Source organism: Egretta garzetta, unplaced genomic scaffold (assembly GCF_000687185.1).
Source record: "Egretta garzetta isolate BGI_Z169 unplaced genomic scaffold, ASM68718v1 scaffold158, whole genome shotgun sequence".
NCBI classification, from domain to species: Eukaryota; Metazoa; Chordata; class Aves; order Pelecaniformes; family Ardeidae; genus Egretta; species Egretta garzetta.
The window spans coordinates 149,920-171,692 of NW_009260430.1; the positions used below are offsets into that span (position 1 = coordinate 149,920).

At 47.6% G+C, this 21,773-nt stretch overlaps 1 protein-coding gene across 3 annotated transcripts in view; it reads left to right on the forward strand.

Moving 5' to 3' along the window:
• Nucleotides 1-596: 596 nt before the first annotated feature.
• Nucleotides 597-21,773, forward strand: part of CHRNA4 (cholinergic receptor nicotinic alpha 4 subunit) — a 22,114-nt gene continuing 937 nt past the window's right edge. Inside the window, exons 1-5 of one of the 3 annotated variants that reach the window (XM_009643687.2) lie at nucleotides 597-657; nucleotides 1,925-2,076; nucleotides 5,392-5,436; nucleotides 5,528-5,637; nucleotides 15,297-16,677. In XM_009643687.2, coding sequence (XP_009641982.1) covers nucleotides 597-657; nucleotides 1,925-2,076; nucleotides 5,392-5,436; nucleotides 5,528-5,637; nucleotides 15,297-16,677 — 1,749 coding nt within the window. Of the gene's footprint in view, nucleotides 658-1,924; nucleotides 2,077-5,391; nucleotides 5,437-5,527; nucleotides 5,638-15,296; nucleotides 16,678-21,773 lie in introns of those variants that run through there. The other 2 variants (XM_035899283.1, XM_035899284.1) reach the window with 2 other exon arrangements.

A 21,773-nucleotide genomic window follows, 5' to 3' on the forward strand; every position in this document is an offset into this window, starting at 1 on the left:
ATTTCTCATGCTAAAAGTTTTCCTCCCTGCAGCCTGTTTGCTGGAGCGCACAGATTCTCTCCTCCTCCGAAGCAGGAGGTGGGCAGGTCTAACTACATTAAATATACAAACATTCCGTGCTCCCTCGCTGCTCCACCAAGGGCTGGCGTGGGCATCGGTGGCCCATCCGCAGCAAAATCTGAGCAAAGGCTGCCCAAAGGGCTGGGGGGAGGGAGAAAACAGCAGCGGCAGCAACAAATCAAGCAGCCAAACCGCCCCGTAGGAAGGGGGGAGAGGAGCAAGCAGGAGAGCCCCGGGAGGCTGTGCGTGTCGTGTCTCTTTACAGGAGCTTTCTGCAGCCCTTGCGCATCTCTTGCAAGTGTATGTGTGTCCGTGTCCCAGGGAAGAGCATCCTTCTGGGAGGAAGAGCTGGAAATCAGTCAGAAGAGAAAAAAGAAACCAACCAAGCCACCAGCTATTACCCCTTCCCAGGGGCAGGTGAGAGGGAGGGAGATAAAGGGGTTTAGGGGAATGAAGCTGGAGGATCCAGAGACGCAGAGAGGAAAAGTTGCCCTGACGGGAGAATCCGTGTACTAGAGCCTGAGCTCTGCTCCACGATGGGATTTCTCGTGTCTAAAGGAAACCTCCTCCTCCTGCTGTGTGCCAGCATCTTCCCCGGTAAGTTTGAGAAAGCTTTTCTACCCCTGCTCCGCTCTTTAGCTCTTTTCTCCCTTATCCCTCTCCCGGGAATGCTGTGAAGACTGCTCCCTGTCGATGGAATTTCCCCCACTCTTGCACCCTCCTGCCCCATCGTTGCAGGTCCCCTGAGTACCAGCCTCTGCTGAGCAAGGCTTTGCTTTTATTTTCCGCTCCTTGCCTGATTTGATGGGAAAGGGTTAACGCCGTGGTGAGGAAGGGGGCAGGAGGGAGGATACAGGCAGGGGCTCAGTCCTGCTTCTTGCCTGGGTTTTTCTTCCCTGGGTAAAGTGTGTTAATGTGTCTCCGGGCTACAGCTCCGGCTGGGCAGAGCACAGCCAGTGCTCAGCTAATGCTTCCCTTTGTATAATCCAGGGCAGCTAAAGACTAAGTAGGAGCCATATTCCACGAGAGATGCGGGGAGAGCCCCCGGCTCCCTCTCCCCGCCATCGGTAGTGGAGGATGCATCTGCACCCAGCTGGCACAGGAGCGCAGCTCCTCCGGCAGCCCCCCCTGGAAGAAAGGTGGCTTTAATTTTTAATAACCAACAGGCACCTCTGACCGTTCCTGGAGCATACGTGCAGGGTCGGGGCTGCTCCTTGCAGCCTCCAACTTTTAAAGTAATTCTTGAGAGACACTGTGCTCTTACCCAATTTGTGCTCTCCCCCATCCTCTTCCTTCACCCATCGCTTTTGTGAAAGACCAGCTATGAAGGTTGGTTTGAAAAGCTGAATTTCAGTCTGCCTTTTTTTTTTTCCTGGTGCATCTGATGCCAGTTTTTGCGTGTAAATCTGATCCAAAATCCCTATCTCCCAGCAGGAGGCTGCTTTTTCTTTTTTGTCTTGCCCCTCTAGCATCCCTCTTTCCTGCTTGCAGACAAACTTGCTGCAAAGTGGCCATAAAAATTAAACCAGATTCAGGGGAGGATGGCCCATGTAGTATTTTTCAAATGGTTTTACTGGTGCCCCCACTTTCCACAGACCAATCCTGCTCTGCAATAGAAAACCCTACATTGGGAATTGGCCACGGTGGGTGAATAGAGTGAGAAATACACAGCGATGCCTGGGGTAGCGGGGGGGAGGGCAGAAGGAAGTCACCAGGGTGGCATCACCCTCCCATGTGTCCCTACTTGCCCATCGCTGGGTTTGGCCTGGGGATCCCCCCCTCCATCCCTGGAGAAGGCTCCAGCTATGCCGGCGCTTGGCGCTGCACGCGTTTCACGCCGCCGTGCCCCATGCCTTCCCCACAGCCCTCGGCCACGTGGAAACCCGAGCCCATGCGGAGGAGCGTCTCCTGAAGAAACTCTTCTCCGGTTATAACAAGTGGTCCCGCCCCGTCGCCAACATTTCCGACGTGGTCCTCGTCCGCTTCGGCTTGTCCATTGCCCAGCTCATCGATGTTGTAAGTGCAACCAATTTGTGCGACAAGGGGCCAAGATTAACCAGCTCGGGGCTCGGGGAAAGGCTCCTGGTGTGGGGGGGTTTTACTGGCTGATCCAGGGTCGGGTTGGGAAGCCTTTGCTCTCAGCAGAGGAGAGCTATCACGCAGACAGCTCTGCTGGAACGAGGGCTGACTCATGTAAGTAGCTGGTCATCAAAGTGGATCATTTATTCTTCATTTACTATAGGCAAAATCCCAAATTGCTTATAGAAACCTGTGGGATAGATCACAGCAGAGCAGTGGAGCAACTGGTATAAATGCCAGAGAGTCCTGGCTAAGGGAAAAACCAGACAGATTTGGAACTGGAGCCATAATTATTAACACTGATTTCCCCAAGGTAATAGGAACGCATCTCTGGGAGAGAGCTTGCCTGAAGAGCTTTCTGCAAATGAAAGTTTTAGCTAACCTGGCAAATAAGAAAATTGTTCCTGAATGTTTGCTCAAATAGAAGTTGCACGTGTGCAAGCTGCCTACGCTGTGTACAAAACGGAGTGGTTTTCACTCTGGACTGCTGCCGGTATTTAAAGGATTACTCCACCACAGTGTGTTCAGGTCAAGTGTTGAATCCAAAGGAGATCCCTGCAGGGCTGCAGATGTTAAGCACACGCACGGGGCTTTCTAGCTCGTGCGGATCCTGCGCCCGCGTGCTGCTCTCGCCTGTCTCTGTTCGTGTGGATGCACATCTCCTGGGCAAGCATCAGCCTCGCTTTTGGGGGCTCTGTCACTCGTTACTGTATTCGTGTGGCAGAGCAAAAGGGGTGATAACGGGCAGTGTAATGCAACGTGAGACATCACTGGTATGGGACAGTCTTCGCAACACTCTGTATTTTGAGATAGGGTTTTGAGGTGCAGAGGACACAGCCGAGGTGGTGCAATCAAAGGCACCAGTTGCTAGAGAGTGGCATCTCCTTGGGCACAAGCCACCAGCTCCCAGCTTTGCAGCACAGAAATGGTCTTCCATTCCCCTCCTCTCTCTTAATTCAGCCTGAGCGATCCAGGGCTGTTTGCAGTCGCTAATGTGGAAGTTGTACGGTTCTCATCTGAATAATTGATAAGACTAAAGATGAGGCATTAGTGACTGTGGAGGCAGGAGAGAGACTTTCCATTATGCAGCTGCTGAATTGTGGAAGAGGGGAGATCGATATACCTGCTTCGTAGTGCTTTGCCCAGTTTACTTAAGAAGAATTAATCTTCTTAAAATCATGTCAATGGTTAGAAGTGCGACCAGCAGGCAGTTCTGTGCCAGGGCCGGTGGGTAGAGCTGGAGGAGAGCTCCCATCCCCTCCTGCCCCAGCCTGCGTGGTCGGGGACTGATGACACCCTCTGCCACCACGGCAGCGCTTCAGCTGGCTCCCCCCTTCCCAACAGTGACACTGGGTTGGTATAAACCCCCCTGCAATCACTTGACCCCAGCGTTCAGCTCCCAACAACAAAAAGTCTGAAACAGAAATCAGAGCTGTATTCAAACCCCAGCTCCTGCTGACAAAAGCTGGGGGCAGGAGAACAAAAATCAATGTGGAACTTGACATCCCTGCCTGTCCTTACCTCACCCTGGTGTGCTGAGGGTTTTCTGAGCCCAGAAAAAAAAGTGGTAAGGGATCAAACATGTGTCTAGGAGCAGCCCCTGAGAAACACGTTTGGCCTCCCGAGCCCGGGTCTCTGCAGGACCTCGTGTGCCATGTTCACCTTGAGCAAAGAGGCCAGGCAGTGCAATGCCACCGCCAGCTGCGGAACCACCCGCTATCCTCTGGGCTGGCGAGGAGGCAGGCAGTCATTAGCACGTTGCAAACCCTCTATGAGATAAACCCGTGGGACTAGAGTCATGCTCTGCTTGGGTCAGAAGGGTGGCAGAGCCCTCCGGTGTAGTGGTGGGCAGGAGTTTCCACCAAGGGGCTGCACCCAGCCAGGGAGGCAAATTCCAGTAAGGGGTAGCTCCTGCAAGACTGGGAACCCCAGTGCAGGGACTGTGGTGGAGACCCTCAGATGCTTGAATTGCAAAGTGGCTAGAGAAGCAGATGCTCAAGGATTGGTCCAGCCCAGGGCATGGCAGCCTCCTCCAGTGGCATTCCTCATCCCCCATCAGCACCCAAGGAATTAGCTGGATATTTTCCCTTTCTTTGTTGCTCATTTGAATATTTTTCTGTATTCCTCCTTCCTCCATGTGCTTCTGGTCCCTAACCCCAGACAAGGGCATCTCTGATCAGGTTTTACACTTGGTGCCACACCAGCAGTGAGGGGGCTCATTAAGGAGCAGGCACAGCCTCCCCCCAAAATGCCCTGGATTTAATGTTCAGAATTAATCCTGAACTGCCACAGAGCAAGGTTAATGATGAGCAGTTTACTTCCAAATGAGCCCTGTCAGTCGAGCTGGTTTTGATGCCGACCAAAGAGAGAGAGAAAAGAAACAAACACACAAATAAGCTCTGAGCTCTGGCATGATGCTTAAATCAGACCAGCGCCAGGCTCTGCCCCACATAATTCGTCTTCGTTGTTTACATAGAAGTTGCAATAAGCATTGAAGGCAAGCAGCAAGTGGTGATGAATTCTACTACAGTGCTGCCAGCATTATATCTGCCTCACATTATTTAAAAGTGTATATATATATATAGTTCTGCCTTTTGTTCTACCTTTCCATACTATTTATACTTAGAGTTGGGAAAAAGTCTACTGGTTGACAGCATGGGTCTACACCATGCTGTCCAAGGGTAACCTGTCAGCAGAGCACCTTGGGTTTAGTCAGAAAACCCAATCCATAGCGCTCTAAGTTCATGTATTTAGTAAAAGGAGAAACACTGCTCAGCCTCGTGTTTCCAGAACTGCGTTCACGGATAATGTTTCACAGCAGAAGTACTAAACGCTACTTGCAGAGGAGGCTGAGTGTTGTAATCTATGCACACATGTGTGAGTAAGGATATATATCGTCTCCATCGCTCCCCTTCCTTCAGTGCTCAGATCAAAGCCAAGGTGTGGAGCTTGTTCCTCTGCCTGGCCCCATTGTCTGAGGCTGAATCCATCAGCACCGAGGAAAATCCCAATAAATTCCAGTCCATCTGCTCACAAGATTGCTTAGGTGCAGGCTCAGCTGTTCAGCAGTATCAGGCAGCTGTGCCCTGTCCCGTGTTAAATGACAGAAACATCTGCTTTTTATTTTCAAGATGGAACTTACATTTATTGCAGAGGTGATTTATAATTACATAAGTACAACTAACAGAAATTTAATGAGTTCCTTGGCCGCTTCGCCTGCTTCCGTAATGAATATCTGATCTTGCATTTCAGGATGAGAAAAATCAAATGATGACCACGAACGTGTGGGTGAAGCAGGTGGGTGCACAAAAGCATATGGTTTTCCATGTTCCTTTCCAGTTTTGCAGTCTGAACTCTCCCAGCTTTGTAACCACCTCATTTTTGGCAGGAGTGGCATGACTACAAGCTACGCTGGGACCCCCAAGAATATGAAAACGTCACATCCATCCGAATCCCCTCGGAGCTCATCTGGAGGCCTGACATTGTCCTCTACAACAAGTGAGTGTGAGCACCGCGGCCGGAGGGCAAACCCATACTTGTAAATGTTCTTTGCCCATGGTGTAAAGGCGCTTCTTGCAATTATTCCTCCTTATTTTGTTCTCTGTGGTTGAATTTCACGTAGATCCTCATAATATCTGACCCAAATGTGCCTTAAATGACACAACTCCCATTCATCACAAGGCCTTTGTTCTCCTAATGACCCTTTCTCTGGACAGGGAGTTTTGTTGGGGGTTGCTAGGTATGGTTTTCTCTTCACATATCAGATACACGGTTACACTGGATTTGAGCTTTCAGTCCTCTTCAACTTCATTTCACCAAGGAGCTCTCCCCTAATTCATCACCATCAACTAGAAAATCCAATTACTAAGGATGGCCTTAAGTAAGGAAAATATGATTAAACATCAGACTTGTGTGTCTACAGCTACAGGTTTCAGGTCAGCCCAATACCATTCTAGAATTATTCTAAAATAGATATTTGTTCCTGATCGCGAAGGCTTGAAATCTGTCACTTGTATGGACGCTTCCTAGGGAGCAGGTGGTTATTTTCTTTCTTTCCTTTGGAGCCTGTTGATATTCTTAGAAAGACTGTCCAAGTGCCAAGACTGTTTTTTCCTTGGCTTATCGTACCAGAGCTCTCCAGTCTCCTAGGATGTAGGATATCCCAGTCTCCCTCCCCAGCCCAGGTTCCAGAGAAAACACTTGCTGCAAGCATCAAACAAAACCATCTTTATATGTGGCTAACACTCAGAGGAAACACTCACAGTGGAAGCCAGGCTCATTTTTAATAGACAGTTGCCTGGTTCTAGTTTGATATGATTTTGCTTTTGTTTAAAAAAAAAAAACCAAATATGGCTGAAGGTGGAATCTGTCCAGGGGATTGTGAGCTTTGGAGACTGTGGAAATTGTTGTCTTTCCCATTAGCTTGTCTCTGATCCACAGTGGTGTGGAGTGATTGCAAACCTCTTGGAAATCATCGCATCCTCACAGAGCACCTTTCAGAGATTAGACCAGTTGAAATGACTAATTCATAGGCACTTGGCCCTTCCTATCCTACAGGGACACACTCTGAGCATGAATATTGTATTGCAAGTGCCTCACATTGCAGCCGAGAAAGGCATTCACGGCTTCCACTGGAAAAAAATGTCCTTGTCCTTCTCATTGCTTAATTAATGACAAAGGTAAGAATTATTATTTTCAGAGCTTCTGGTGGGTGCGGTAGACCATAATGCCAAAGGAAATAGTGCTACGCGAATGTCCATCGTCTATGGGACCTTTGTGCTTCAAACCATCCATTTGCTGGAGCTACTGGTACACAAGAGCCTGATGTGTCATCTCTGCTTCTACTCCCTTGGCTCACCATGCTCACCATGGTTGATGAGCATGGTCCATGCAAGGAGGGCCCTAGCACTAAAGAAGGAGACCTCGGTACATTTTTGTGCTCTAGACAAGGCAAGGCAAATACAATGCATGCAAGGCAAAACCCATAGTAGTGAGGTGGGGGTTGGTCTCTTCTGCCAGGTTATCAGCAATAGGACAAGAGGAAATGGCCTCAAGTTGCACCAAGGGAGGTTAGGATTGGATGTTAGGAAAAATTTCTTCAAGGAAAGGGTTGTCGAGCATTGGAACGGGTTTCCCAGGGAAGTGGTTGAGTCCCTATCCCTGGAGGTGTTTAAAAGACTGTGGAGATGGGGTGCTTAGGGACATGGTTTAGTGGTGGACTTGGAAGTGCTAGGTTAACAGTTGGCCTTGATGATCTTAGAGGTCTTTTCCCACCTAAACGATTCTATGGGACACCAAGATGAGGCTCTTCTGCACAGCAGCTCACCAACTGCATAACCAGACAGTGTTTGTGTTTGCGGAAATCTCAGCTAGAAGTGTTCCAGAAAGAAAGGCTTTGCAGAGACAGTGGCTAGTCATGGGTGATGCTAACAAGGACTCTGTCTCATATCTTACATATATATATATATATTTAGAGGGAATTGAAAGTACATGCACAGAATTCTGGGTCCCTAGGAGCAAGAGAATTGTGTGCAGGGACCTCGGTGGAAGAGAGAGAGAGGCCACACTGGCTTTTTGCACTGTTCGGGCTTTTTGATGCGAGTTATTTATGGCTTACCGCATACTCCGGCAGAAGTATGGTATTTCTGTTTGGGATAGTATCCTTCAGAAAGAAGACTTTCTGGACAGGAGATTATACAAACGCCTCTTTTGTTCTCATCCTGGGGTATCAATAGAAATGGTGAAATTTAAATTGATTTGAGATTTACCTCTTTAAGGAAACCCAACCCGTTGTTGTGAGGCTATTCTCATATCTAAGCTCATTATTGTCAAAACCTTCCATTTATCCACTCTAGAGGCCCAAATTAAATCAGTAAACTCAGCTGGTTTGGCTTAGAGAGTACATGTAGTTGTCAACATTCATAAGGAATCTAAAACCAAATTAATATTCTACAGGGAAATTAATAAGCTGTTGAATTTTCAGGCTTGATGAGATAAGTTCCAAGACTCTGTAAATAGTTTCTACTAGATGTGACAAAACATGTGTATAACAGAGGAATATGAGTTAATAGTGAAGCGACAAAGCCTCTCCTCTGCCAAGAAGGCCAGCTGTTCCTTAGCTGAGCCTGTAAAGGCTCTTCAGACACCACCAAATCATTTACAGATGCGTTAGCTAATCCTCTGCATTGACTTATTTTCCCATTCTTGAATGAACTTTAAGCACATTTTAGTTTTCCTTTGTATATTTAAAGTAAAAAAAAAAAAATAATTTTTTTTTTAGCCTAATCGGAGAATAAGCCCTTGGGGCTGCATTTTTATTTTTATTTTTTTTTGCTTCTCCACCACCATGATGAGCCATTTGGACCCTGTGCAACACAGAAACCCCAGAGGAGAAAACCCTGAAACCACAGGTTTGCAGCCAGGTGCTCCAGCTGCTAAGGGCTGCCCAAAGGAATGCCAGACGATGTCCTTGACCCTAATGGATGGACAGGGAGCTGGAAATGTCAGCTTCCCTGGCTAGTTTTCAACTGAATATGCATGGTACCATTTGTCTTCTCCAGCCTGATGTTGTAAAACCTGGCAAGAAGCTACTGGGAACATTCAGACTTCAACATTTTCTTTTTTCTCAATATTTTTTGGTATTAGCTGTTCCAAAAGGAGATCCCTGCCTTAGCCTCCATAGTCACAAAAAAAAAAAAACCAAAAAGAATAAAGGCCAAGATCATACATGAAGGGAATTCAAATACAATTTTCTGTAATTAGGAGCAGGAAATATCTTGAGGAATTCACCCAGTGGTGATATGGGCACAAAGGATTACTGGACTGGGTTAGAAGATCATCTGGCAGGCGGCTTTTGAAAATCATGAGGAAGCAAAGAGTTCTTTTGAACTGTATTACAGCAGCTTGTTCTTCTGAACTATACTGGGATGTTTGCACCCAGGGAGACATGGAGTAACACTGGTTTCCTGACTCATCCCAAAGCTGTTTGGAGGAGAAATACCAAAAGATGCCCTAGTCTAACCTTTAAAATATTGGAAACGTTCATGACATTTTTCTTTGTGTATGAGTGTGTACTGGCACAGATCAAGTTGTTTTGCACCAGATTGTACTTATTATAGGCCCGTAATCACTACTTCACACTTAGGCTTTCCTGTTTCTTCTGGGAATTTAAATGACTATGTTCCTGGAGTGGAATTGTATCTTCTAGATGCCTTTGAGGTTTGCTGCCAAGCTCTACCCAGTAATATGGGAACTGATAGAAGGAAATTTATAAGAGGGATCTCTCTCATGGGCTGTTGCTGAGTTAGCGTCCAAGGACTTCTACCATTATGCTAAGGACAGACGTAGAGTTTTGCCTACAAAATGCTGATGAGGATGCTTGGCAAAGGGAAGAGTTGAAGGCAAATGTACAAATTTAGCACTGGTAGAGCCTTCTGAGAAACCTGTGCTTTTTTCACCGGTGTAGCACAGCCATTTCTGAGACAGATGCCTATTGTACTGAGGAACGATCAAAATTGTGGTTACCAATGATTTCTAAGCATCTGAAGCAAGCAGAAGCTGGGATGGGACCTACAGAAGTACACATCAGGGCACTGACACCTCCATCTATGCACCCAAGATGTGCACATCTGGTTTGTACCCAGGTTGACAAGACCTTGAAACCCAACTGGACAAGGTCTTGATGCTCTTGTTGTTGACCCTGCTTTGAGCAGGGCGTTTGGACTTAACAACCTCCAGAGGTCCCTTCCAACCTGTGAATTCATAGTTATATTTTTGGTAGCACAAGACAAGCTGTTAAACAAAATATTCTGTGATTTGCCTTTGGAGAGTATTTTAATCTGAACATTACAGCAGCACCTCTTTAATGTCTACAAAACAGGGTGCAGAGTGTATTCTTTAAAGGGGTGTTGAAGCTCAAATTTGTCTTTATTCTTGCTGTTCCATGAAAAATACTTTAAATGAGGACATTCTAGCTATATCCGTATACGTATATAGCTGATTTTCAGGCCTTTAAAGCTCTGTTTGGATTTAAATTGTATCATCAGAAATTAAAATAAATGTGTGCCTCATTTACATGCATTCTGAAAACATTTAATTTTGTGAAATGATGTATCTCCCAACTGCGGGGAAAATAGAAACTGGCAAAACCAAAAAAAAAATCTCCATCAGCAGAGCTTTTTAATGAAGTGTGGTTGATGGCTGCCAGCAAAACAATGCCATTCTTGAGCCCTTATAAACTTATAATATTTTTGAAGAGCAGCCTTTATTCCCAGAATGAGGAACCAAAAGCTGCAGAGTATAGCAGCGCTATTTCCGTTGGCAAAGGAATAAGCAACTGTCTTCCGTCTTTATTAGTTTAGCGGCTGGGGGAGCTGGGGGTGTTTGGTCTGGAGCAGAGGAGGCTGAGGGGAGCCCTCATCGCTCCCTACAACTGCCTGACAGGAGGCTGTAGCGAGGTGGGGGTCAACCTCTTCTCCCTGGGAATGGACAATAGGACAAGGGGAAATGGTCTGAAGTTGCGCCAGGGCAGGGTTAGGTTGGACATTAGGAAAAATTTTTTCAATGAAAGGGTTGTCAGGCTCTGGAAGGGGCTGCACAGGGAGGTGGTCAAGTCCCCATCCCTGGAGGGATTTAAAAGAAGGACAGATGAGGTGCTTAGGGCCAGGGTTTAGAGGTGCGATGGCAGGGTTAGGGGAACGGTTGGGCTTGATGATCTTAAAGATCTTTTCCAACCTAAACAATTCTATGATTCTATGTGTGTGCTGTTGTATTTGACATGAGAATATAGGATCTCCTGTACTTTGTTACCAACAGATTTTTAGAGCAGTCAGGTCAAAGTAGCCGGGAGAGCCTGACTATCTTAATTCTCAACCTCTTGCTGTGATGTTTACCTTGTGCTTGCTCCTCCTTCCAAATGGTTTTTCATGACAACCATCACGACACTGTGGTCTAGACTGAATGAGATGAAAATGTGCTACCACTATAAAGGAATGACTGCAGATTTGCTCCATCCCACTATATCGGATCTCCCACCTTCCTGTCTAAGGAAATATTCATGTTATGCAGGCAGGACTGTCAGCACAACTGGGCCAAGAATGGATTTTCCCACAGCAAAAGTTTTCACAAGAAAACAGGGTTTCCTCAATCTCATAACCGCAGACTTCATTTGCAGTCAGTTGTCTCAACTTCATCCCTTGGAGGAGATTGGGGAAAGGCTTCGGAGGACCATCGACAGCCTGATGGCCTTGTTTGCTCCCTTCCTCATGTCAAGAGGAGCAGAATGGAAGTGTTACCCAGGATGAAAGCACCTCTCTAGGTTCACCCTGCATTGGCAGGGTGCCGGTGAGCATAGCTTCCATTCCAGTAAGCATATGCTCGAAGGGCCAGTGTGGGTGGTAAACTTGGAGAAGGAGGCAAAAATATGTATTTGCACAATCGGTTAAGACAACTGCGAACACGGCCTTTGCACGATATAGCTGGCTTGGCTACAGTGTACGTACAACAGCATGGCTAATATACCCTGCATCCAAATTGCTCACATTGAACTGCAATGAGAAGTTCAAACGTACCCGGTAAAGGCAGGAATTACTTCACAGCCCTGTGAGGTTGGCGAAGGAGAAGCAGGAGGATCCCAGGGTGTTTTGTGGCTCCTCAGAATGAGCTGACTCTCAAATGCAAGAAGCTATTCTGCTGCTGGTTTCACTTCTGCATGGCACTGCGGGCAAAATCCAGTTTGGAAGGTGGTGCCAGTGTTATTTGTAATCATGTGTGAGCCAAAGAGTCCTCAGGATGAGGCTGCGTTTGTGAGGCAAGCAATTAAAAAATATCTTCCTCATCAAAGCAGCAGATCATGTATGGAATTAACTGGCAAGATGGGCAGCATCGCACTGGTTACAGCTACGCTTGCAGGAGAGAGGCGTGTGGCTACTCACGCAGAGACTGCAAAACGGCCAGACAACACATTTCTGGGAATGAAACACAATTACGTGAATTATTATTGTTCCTGGATGCATTTTTAGCAAGAGTTTCATGCCCTTTGCCAACAGTTTTCAAAAGGAAAAGCACACACCTGTGTTGCTTACCCAGCCATGTACACATTGCTCTGCCTAGGAAGGGAAGCACCAGTGGATGCTCGTTACCCCTTCTCTGTAATATGAGTCCAATTATAACCATACTGTTCCATTAATGAATGATTTAATCACGCCTCAGAGATCTCATCAGATGCAGAATTGGATTCCAAATTCCTATCAAGATTTAGAAAGAAAACCACCAAGAACAGCAAACACTGGACTGGCACTGGCTGTGCACGCTTCAGGTCTCAGTCAGGCTTTACAGCGCAGGCAAAACCCAGGAGAAAAAAAATAAAAAGAGATGGTTTTCATCCAAAGTAAGTGGTCCTGGAGTGTAAATTAGATTTAAGGAAGAAAAGGTAAGAAAGATGTTGGGTGGATGGTACGGTGGCATTGCTCAGCTTTATTGGCATTGGAGTAAAACATGATCGTGGTTTTGCCTTGAGCCCTTGGAGACAGCAGTCTGGGTTTGTACACAGTTTTAGCTTTCCTGACTTGAAAAAAAACCCAAACAAAGAACTCAACCCTTTAAAGCTTTAGAAAAAGTCCAGTGCAGAGCTCAAAAAGCACTGGGTCCTTTTGTGTTCTTTTGTTTTCCAAAATCTGCCACAAAGAACAAAGGCTTTCCATTATAGAAACAAAGAAGAGTTCAGTAAAAACCTGTTTCCTCACCACACAATAATTCGGAGTTTATTTTTCCATTAATTCAACCAACCTGGAAAATTTTCCCAAAAGACAAAGATGCTGGGGGCATGGGCCACCTCTGCTTAGACGTCGTGTTCACCAGCACAGCTCACTGAGGGCCAGATCCTGCCGCTGTTTCCCAAAACGAGCAGCCCTGCACCAGTCTCACTGGAAGCCGGTGTGACCATGGACTGATGAGGATGCTTCACGAGGCAAGACGAAATATCAGAAAGTCTTTTTTTTTTTTCCCCTTTTGCATATGAATTAATGGATGATCTCCTAAAGGAATAAATTTAGGGAGCCTCCTCTGCCTTCAGCAGCTTGAGGGGGCCCTGCCGGCTCGTCCTTGCGCTGTTTATCTTGCTGCTGGTGAGGAAGAGGAGAGGGGCGACCCCAGCGCACCCCGTCACTGCGCGGCTGCTGTCACGGCACATCTGAGCGCTGGAGCCGCAGAGCGGGGCCAAGGGAGTTCGCCGATTGCTGGGGAAGTGGCTGCAGACTGGAGCGGCTCCCACCGGGAGGGCTGGGCAGGAGCAGAGAGCTTTCTATCTATATCAGCCTGAATAATTCATCTCAAGTTTTTAGCAGAAGCTTTCCCTCCCCTGCTCAGCTTCCCCTTTGTTCAGCAGCGTTGCTGTTTGTGACTTGGCGTCACACAACGGGCTTCTTCCTCCACCTCCCCACGCTCTGCAGCAGCTCGAGCCGGGTGTGGAAGATGGTCCCCAAGTCCCTCCCTGCTTTTTAGATGCTCTTTTCTCTATTCCTGTAGCTAGACTTGAGGGCATTGCTCTACAAAGGGATTGCACCAGCTTTTTTTGGTTGGGATTTCAACCTTCCAGACATCAGCTCGTGACGAAAAAAATGGCAGCTCTATCCAAACCTCACCCCCATTTTCAGGTTCCTTGAACCAGGGTGTTTGATCCTGGTTGTGACTGTCCAAGGATACCAAATAGAAATTTGTGACTGTCTGCAAGTAGACATCAAGGGAGGGAGAAGGGTTTGGAGTTTCAGCCAGTCACTGCACAAGGGGGCTGCATTTTCAGGTGAAGGCATAATTTTGTGATTCAAACACCGAGTCTCCATCACGATGAGTCTCCATCACGATGATTACTTGAACAAGGAGTCTCTTGTGCAGCTCTGAACGCTCCCGTTTTGCCTCTCTGTGTAAGCCGACACAGGCTGCCGACCCTGCAGAGGCTGCCTGGAGGAAAGACGCTGCTGCAGAAAAGGTACTGGTGGGCTTGGCCCCAGACGTGGAGCCTGAGTGTCACAGCCCATGTGTCCTCCTCACTGAGAGCAGGGGAGGCATGCAGGGCATTAATTACCCGCTGTGCTAATTGAATCTGTTAAGGAGCTCATTTCTTTCTGTGGCCTCCACACACCGGGGCAAGCGGCAGGTCCAACGTTTAATGTGCAGTAGCAGTGCCGTGGGTGAGGAGGGAGCGGAGCTGCGGCTGGTGATGCTGAGGCAGGTGGAGGACAGGGCTGTCTCCAGGGCTGGGGATCCCATTCCCGGAGTTTCTCAGCCTCCCTCCTTTCTCCAACACTGTTACAGCTGGAGTACAGCATTCCTTGGTGGTCTTTCTTCCCCCAAACCCCCAGCGCACGTGCCTCTCTGGTTGCCTTTTTTGATCTCTTTTGCTGGTCTCCCAGTCCCCACGAAGAGCTGGAAGCAGCTGGTGTCACGGGTGCATGGCACAGTGCTGCGGGAAATCAGTGCAGTGATGGGCCGAGAAAAGCAGATCCAAACCAAAAAAAAAATGCTGGTTATGCAATAGCTTTTTCACTGTCTGAAAAATGGCTTTCTGATAGAAAATCCCGGGTTGTTATCTGTTTATCTTATACCAGCACACAGACCCGAATTGAGAGTCCCTGTAAGAAGACACTGTAAAAGATAGCTCTCTTCCTGACTGGGAAAGCGAGAGATTAACTTCCATTATTCCTATTAATAGGATGTTCTTGCTGCTTTTCGTGTAAGGGACCGAATGATTACTCAACACTCTCGTTTCTAGCAGCTGTCACAATTAATTCCGCAGAGCCCACAGCCACGCCACTGGAGAGCGGCTGCTCCCACCTCTCTAAAGCAAACTCAACCCTTTCCAGGGCATCCATGGGACACCTTCGAGGAAAGCTTGTGTACATCCACCACAAGGACCTGACTTAGGCAAGGTGAAGGTGCAAATTTACGTTTGCGTGCAAATCCAGTGCTTGCATAAGCCAACAGAGTTCAAAACCCGCTGGACGGAGTGGTTGGGCCCAGTGTTTGCATGTGATGTGCCTCTTGCATCTCTCAGGTGCCCCGAGTGTGGTTTTGGAAGTCAGGTGCTACATATCCTATTTCTTTAACAGAGCTGAGGTGTCCCAGAGAAGCCTTAGTCTTTTTTTGTCTTCTGTCTCTCCCAGTGCTGACGGTGACTTTGCAGTCACCCACCTGACCAAGGCCCACCTCTTCTATGATGGGAGAATTAAATGGATGCCACCAGCTATCTATAAAAGCTCCTGCAGCATCGATGTTACCTTCTTCCCCTTTGACCAGCAAAACTGCACAATGAAGTTCGGCTCCTGGACCTATGACAAAGCCAAGATAGACTTGGTGAGCATGCACAGTCATGTGGACCAGCTGGACTACTGGGAGAGCGGGGAATGGGTCATCATCAACGCTGTGGGCAATTATAACAGCAAGAAATATGAATGCTGCACAGAGATCTACCCCGATATAACTTACTCCTTCATTATCCGGAGGCTGCCACTGTTCTACACAATCAATCTGATCATCCCCTGCCTGCTGATCTCCTGCCTGACTGTCCTGGTCTTCTACCTGCCCTCTGAGTGTGGAGAGAAGATAACCTTGTGCATCTCCGTGCTGCTGTCCCTCACTGTGTTCCTGCTGCTCATCACAGAGATCATCCCGTCTACCTCCTTGGTCATCCCTCTGATTGGGGAATATCTCCTCTTCACCATGATATTTGTTACCTTGTCTATCATCATCACCGTCTTCGTGCTCAATGTGCACCATCGTTCCCCGCGTACCCACACGATGCCTGACTGGGTGAGGAGGATCTTCCTTGACATAGTCCCACGCCTCCTCTTCATGAAACGTCCCTCCACAGTGAAAGACAATTGCAAGAAGCTCATTGAATCCATGCACAAAATAACCAACACACCAAGGCTTTGGTCTGAGATTGACGTAGAACCCAACTTCACTACCTCATCTTCCCCCAGCCCCCAGAGTAATGAGCCATCACCCACATCTTCCTTCTGTGCCCACCTCGAGGAGCCAGCCAAGCCTCAGCCTGTCTGCAAGTCCCCTTCTGGGCAGTACTCTGTGCTGCACCCAGAGCCTGTACAGGTGACCTGCTCCTCTCCACAGCCCTCCTGCCGCCCCCTGAGCGACACCCAGACCACCTCCATCTCAAAAGGCAGATCACTAAGTGTTCAGCAGATGTACAGCCCCACTAAGGCAGAGGAAGGGAGTATCCGCTGTAGGTCCCGGAGCATCCAGTATTGCTACCTGCAAGAGGACTCTTCCCAGACCAATGGTCAATCCACTGGCTCGCCAGCATCCCAGCGGTACCACCGAAATGAAGAGCAGCCCCAGCACAAGCCCCCTCAGTGCAAGTGTAAATGCAAAAAGAGCGAGGCAGCTGGAACACCAGCTCAAGGAAGCAAGACTCACAGCGCCAAAGAGCAGCACCTTGTGTTGATGTCCCCAGCCCTGAAGCTGGCAGTGGAAGGCGTTCACTACATTGCAGACCACCTGCGAGCGGAAGACGCCGATTTCTCAGTAAGTACGCTAACTTAGCCTGCTCTCCTGGGGTAAGTCAAAAATTATCTGCCAAGGAAGCCCCACCAAACCTGGGGTGATACAGAGGGTGTACTTGCTGATGCAGGCTCAGCCATCCCTGATATCGTGGCTTCTGAACACATTGGCCACTGTAGGAACAGCTGGAGAGTTTGTCCTTGGGGTCTTGGTAGGCATGTGGGTTAAGGGGGGAGCACAACCAGACCATGCTCAGGGCTGCTCTAGAGCAATAGGATTCTCCAGCAGAAAACAGGAGTAAAGTTGTTAGGTAGGAAGGAAGCAGCTAAGATTGTGAGAGAGACCCAAAAAGCAGTCATCTGGTGGGAACGTAGCAGACTGATTCGTTGTAGAGAAGCCTCTGACAGACAGGGAATTCACACTCTCTGGTTTTTATTAAGCATTGACTCGGACTACTGAGCCTAGGAAAGCAAATTCCCCAAAATAGGTTGTGGGAAGCACGTAGTAGCGTGGGGATGTTGCAGGGTATGTTTAGCTCTGCGTGGTGCCATTCCTTATTAGTGGACTTCCACTGGAGCGGTTGGCTCTGCGCAGGAAGGTGGGCGGACAGACACATTTTACACTTGTTCTGATGGGGTAAATATGGCTACAAATAGAGAAGGAAAGTAGAGGCTGAAAGCATTTCTTTTAATGGAGACGGTGCTGCACATACAAATGCCACGTCCTCTCACACCTCTTGTAGCCCTTCCCCTGCAATACTCTGGATACGGTGTGCTAGCTAATTATGGCCATAACGAAGGAAGCCATAAGGTAACCTGAAGTTAGTGTTCTTGCTAAAGAAAGGCCTCACCTAGCTTTTCCGAGAGGGATCCATCAGCAAAAGGTACTTTTTCAGCTGTGCTTACAGTTTGATTTTCTCAGGATTCAGAGTCAGTGCACGTCATTTCATGCCAGACTCCCTGGGGATGATGAGTGTCTTTATATTTGCATTTTTCACAGCACTTCGCACTTCGCAACAGCAACAAAAGATTAAGTGCTACTGTCCGTTTATCTATTCTTTGGTACAGTTTGAGAGGCCTCTGTTCTTTAATGTCTTTCACTTCACAACATCCCTTTGAGGACATGCCCGTTTATTCCTCGTGTTGAGGGGTGGCAGCCAGCGTACAGAGATGAGGTGACCTGTGCAAGGTCACAGAACAAATCTGTGGCAGAGATGGGCTCTGAATCCCCACCTTCACTCGTTGGCAGCCCGGTACTCTTTGCCGGGCTAAAGCACTTCACAAGCACATTAGGACCACGGGACTTAAACTCTGCTCTCTCCTCCTAGCAATGATCACGAGTAAACCCATGGAAATCAGTTGATTTTAACTCACTTGTTTCCCCCTGGTGCAAATGAAAGAATATTACACCAATAATACTTCCCACTTCAACTGATTCTCTTTCTCCTAAGCTTGTTGATATCATCAGGAACGGAGTTGATGAATACCTTGGGTTCTTTCCTTTTAATCCATGATCACAACTTTCTTCAAAATTAAAAGTCTTCAGAAGCCACGAATTTTCTTCTTATGCCTTCCACTGCTCTTCCCTCTTGAAATGAAGTGATTACCCTGAGGAAGCAATTTACAGCACTAAACCTCAAAAGCAGAAGAAAAGGAAGAGTTTTGAGGGCTCTGACCAGACCTCCTGCCAGCCCAGGCTATGACCAAAGGGACCAGGTGAACATCCAGCAATGAGTGGAGAAGGGTCCCCCCCAGGACCAGCGATGCCCCGGGCTCCCCAGGAAGGGCCTGCAAACCTGCCCGCAGTTTTCTGCCCTTTCACAGCAGTTGTGGTTGGCAGAGGCTGGGTTTGCAGGTTTGAGGGAATAACTGCTGGCCCCAGTCTGAGGCTATACTATTTTCTTTTTCTGTATCCAAGTAATGTCAAGTGGGAAAGGACATTTTTCTTCTCCAGGTGGAAAAGACAAAGAATAAGGAAACATGATCTTCTGGAATTGAAAGTTACTCTAAGGAGAAGAACTGATCTAAAAAAATGAGAATATATTGGGGGAAAAATCAGTACTCAGAAATTTGCTTTCATCTTAAAATCAAATTGTGGCATTCCTTCATGGAAGCCTTCAACAAATCTATCAGCAGGCACCTCTGATGCAGCTGCAGCCCCTGAGACGCAGCTCGCTGTCTGCTGGATAATATTTTCAGAGACACGCACCTTCCCTGAATGAGAACAGAGCTTCTTTTGAAGCGCCTGCCTTTTTTCTAAAATACCATTGCCACAGGGGCAGTGCTTTCAAATTAAAAGTAAATAGTTCATTTAATTAAGTGCTTCAGCAAAGAGAAAACGGGAAATGCAAGAGGCAGTTGTTTGCTACAAAAAGATATCTGGAAAGAATAAGAGAAGAACGGTTCACCGGAGGAAGCACAAGACCGGCTTGTCCCGGCACATGATCGAAATGCCATTAGAAATTAATTACAGACTGAGAAGCAAAACAAGTCGCATGTCACACGAGCCAAAACAACCAGATACCAGCAGCACCATCTGGAAAGCCTTGTCCTCATGCCTGTGTGCATCTCCGGACTACTCTGATAAGAAGACTTGGAAGACAGCTTAAAAATAAAATGGGAGAGAATATAGCTGAGGGGGAGGAAACGCGGGATAATCTCACTGGTTTATTTTTAACAAAGTACAATAAAACCAACCGGGGCTGCTCTAATCTGTGTTGCAGGCACCAGGTCCGGGGGATCAGATGTTCACCAAGGCACCTCAACCCTCCGCCCAAATCCTGGGGCAGGATGCTCCGTTCCCTCTGCTCAGACCTGCAAGGAGCAGGAGCAGGGAAGAGCTGCAGGTGCCCTTACTTTTCAGGAATTTGGGGTGGGGGAGCCAGCTGGTTCCTGCCCCCGATCCTTTCCCAAAAATAGTTTTGAATGAGCTCCTTACAAATTAATCAAAATCCAGCTCGGGAGTTGGGCTGGCAGATGTTGAGGGCTGCAGAGGGGTTGCCAGAGAGGCCTCTGCGGCTCATGCTCCACGTGAGGTGCTGGACCACAGGGGAATGCTACAGTGCTGTCAGAAAAGAAAACCACAAAACAAAACAAAAAAATCCAGATAATTTCCTTTTCCTCCTCTTTTTTTTTTTTTTTTTTTCATTGTCTCTCCATCATTTCCAATTTCACCCTTCTGTGCTCTCGGCCTGGAGCTGGATATTGCTCCTGCAAACCTCTGACGCACTCCCAGCCGTCATTTTCACGATGGGCTGAGTATTTCTGCATACACCATTACATTTGAAAGCAAAGTTCTGTTGAACTTTTCCAGTTGTTCCTCCCGTTTCCCCCTTCTTTTCTCAGAAAGCAACCCATCTAGTTCATGTCTTGTCTTCGTGTGATCTAGCACTTACTTTTACTAGCACTCAGAAAAGCTTTTTTTGCCAGAATGGGGCACTCTTTACTCAACGCTGTTTTCCAGTTGGATATCAGACAGTAAATTTCAGATTTTCTTTACACATTGGTCGCATCATGAGACGCTAATCCCATAACCACAGTCATCCAGAGCTTGCTTAGCTGGCCTTCTCTCTGGGAATTTTAAGCATGAGAAACTCACTCCAATGCTCAGCAAGTGATGCGTACAGCAAAGCCTTATCCACGGAGACCTTATCCTTGGGCTGGGAGCGTTCTTTTTGATTTCAAAGGTCACGATTTCTTTTACTGTCCCTAATGATAGCTGGAAGTGCTAAGGGCTGTACCACCATATAACAACATGGTTTCCCCCAAGAAGACAGCAAGCTTCAGGATGAACCTCAGTTGTTTATCTCTGCCTATTGAATAGTTAAGACCTGCTTAACTTGGTGCTGGTTTTAAAGGGGATAAAGTTATCCATTGCACAAAAATATTTAACCGATTCTTACGCTTTTGAAAATGTTTGGGTATTCCTGAAATTTAAGATGCTTTGTTCAGAGAACAAATTATGGGAAAATTTGATATGCTCTCCAGTGTGTGCCTCATTTCCCAATTTACAAAGCCGCTTGCTGAGCCAAGGAGCCGGAGCAATAGTGGCTGATTTAAGGCCTAACCAAGCAGTCCACATGGCAAATAACACGGTGTAGTTAAAGAGCTCGCTTTGCTGGCGTGGCCTCAGCCGAATGCTGTCTGTGCTGAGGCACAGCGTGGCGACAGGTACTTTGCAAACACACTGGAAGGTTCCCGACCGGTTTGTGAAGGGTTCAGCATGCCGAAATGAGGTGAAGGCGCACACCTTACCTGCACGGAATTATCCTCTTAGCTCAACACAACGTCACATTGGGCACGGAAGCTGGGGTTGTACAGGGCTGTGAGCAACCTGATCTGGTTCAAGGTGTCCCTGCTCCCTGCAGGGGGGTTGGGCTGGGTGACCTCTAGGGGTCCCTTCCCACCCAAAACATTCTATGATTCTATGATTCTATGGCTCTGTGATTCTATGATTGTCTCCCTCTGACACATCATGATTTCTCTGTACCACCCACAAGGTATAAGATGAAATGTAGTCATGCAGCCGTGGCTGGTGAAGGAAGAGAAGGCTCAGGGTGAGTTTTCAGAGCCACCGTGTTGTGCTCAGAGCTTGCTTGTTTGGTGCTTGGCAGATCAATCAGATTTTAGCACCTGAAGTTGCCACTGTAGCTGTGAAAACATCACCTGCTGCAAATGGCTATTTCATTGATATTTGGGTTGTTTCCCTTAGCAAAATTGATTTTCAGCACAATCAGCAAATCCTTAAAAAAAAAAAAAAAAAAAATCAAGATACATCTCATACAAATCGTGGTTTAGCTCACACCCACTGTTCTGGGCTGCTCCCTTACTATTGTCTGTTTGAAAAAACCGTAGGATCTGTGGATGAAAAGGCCTGTACCATTAGTGTTGCATCAGTATTGCACTGTGCTTTTCATGCACGCTACAGCCCGACACACACGGCGGCTGCGGGCAGGGGGAAGCCACTCCATGCTCGGGGTCGCAGGCTGCTCGGCGCAGCCCCAGCAAAACGCAACCTCGGCTCTGTTGCCTCCTCCTCCTCCTCCTCCTCCTCCTCCTCCACTCCTGACGTGCTGCAATCACAGCCACTAGAGAGGTTTGAGCCAGCTCCCGCCGAGATGG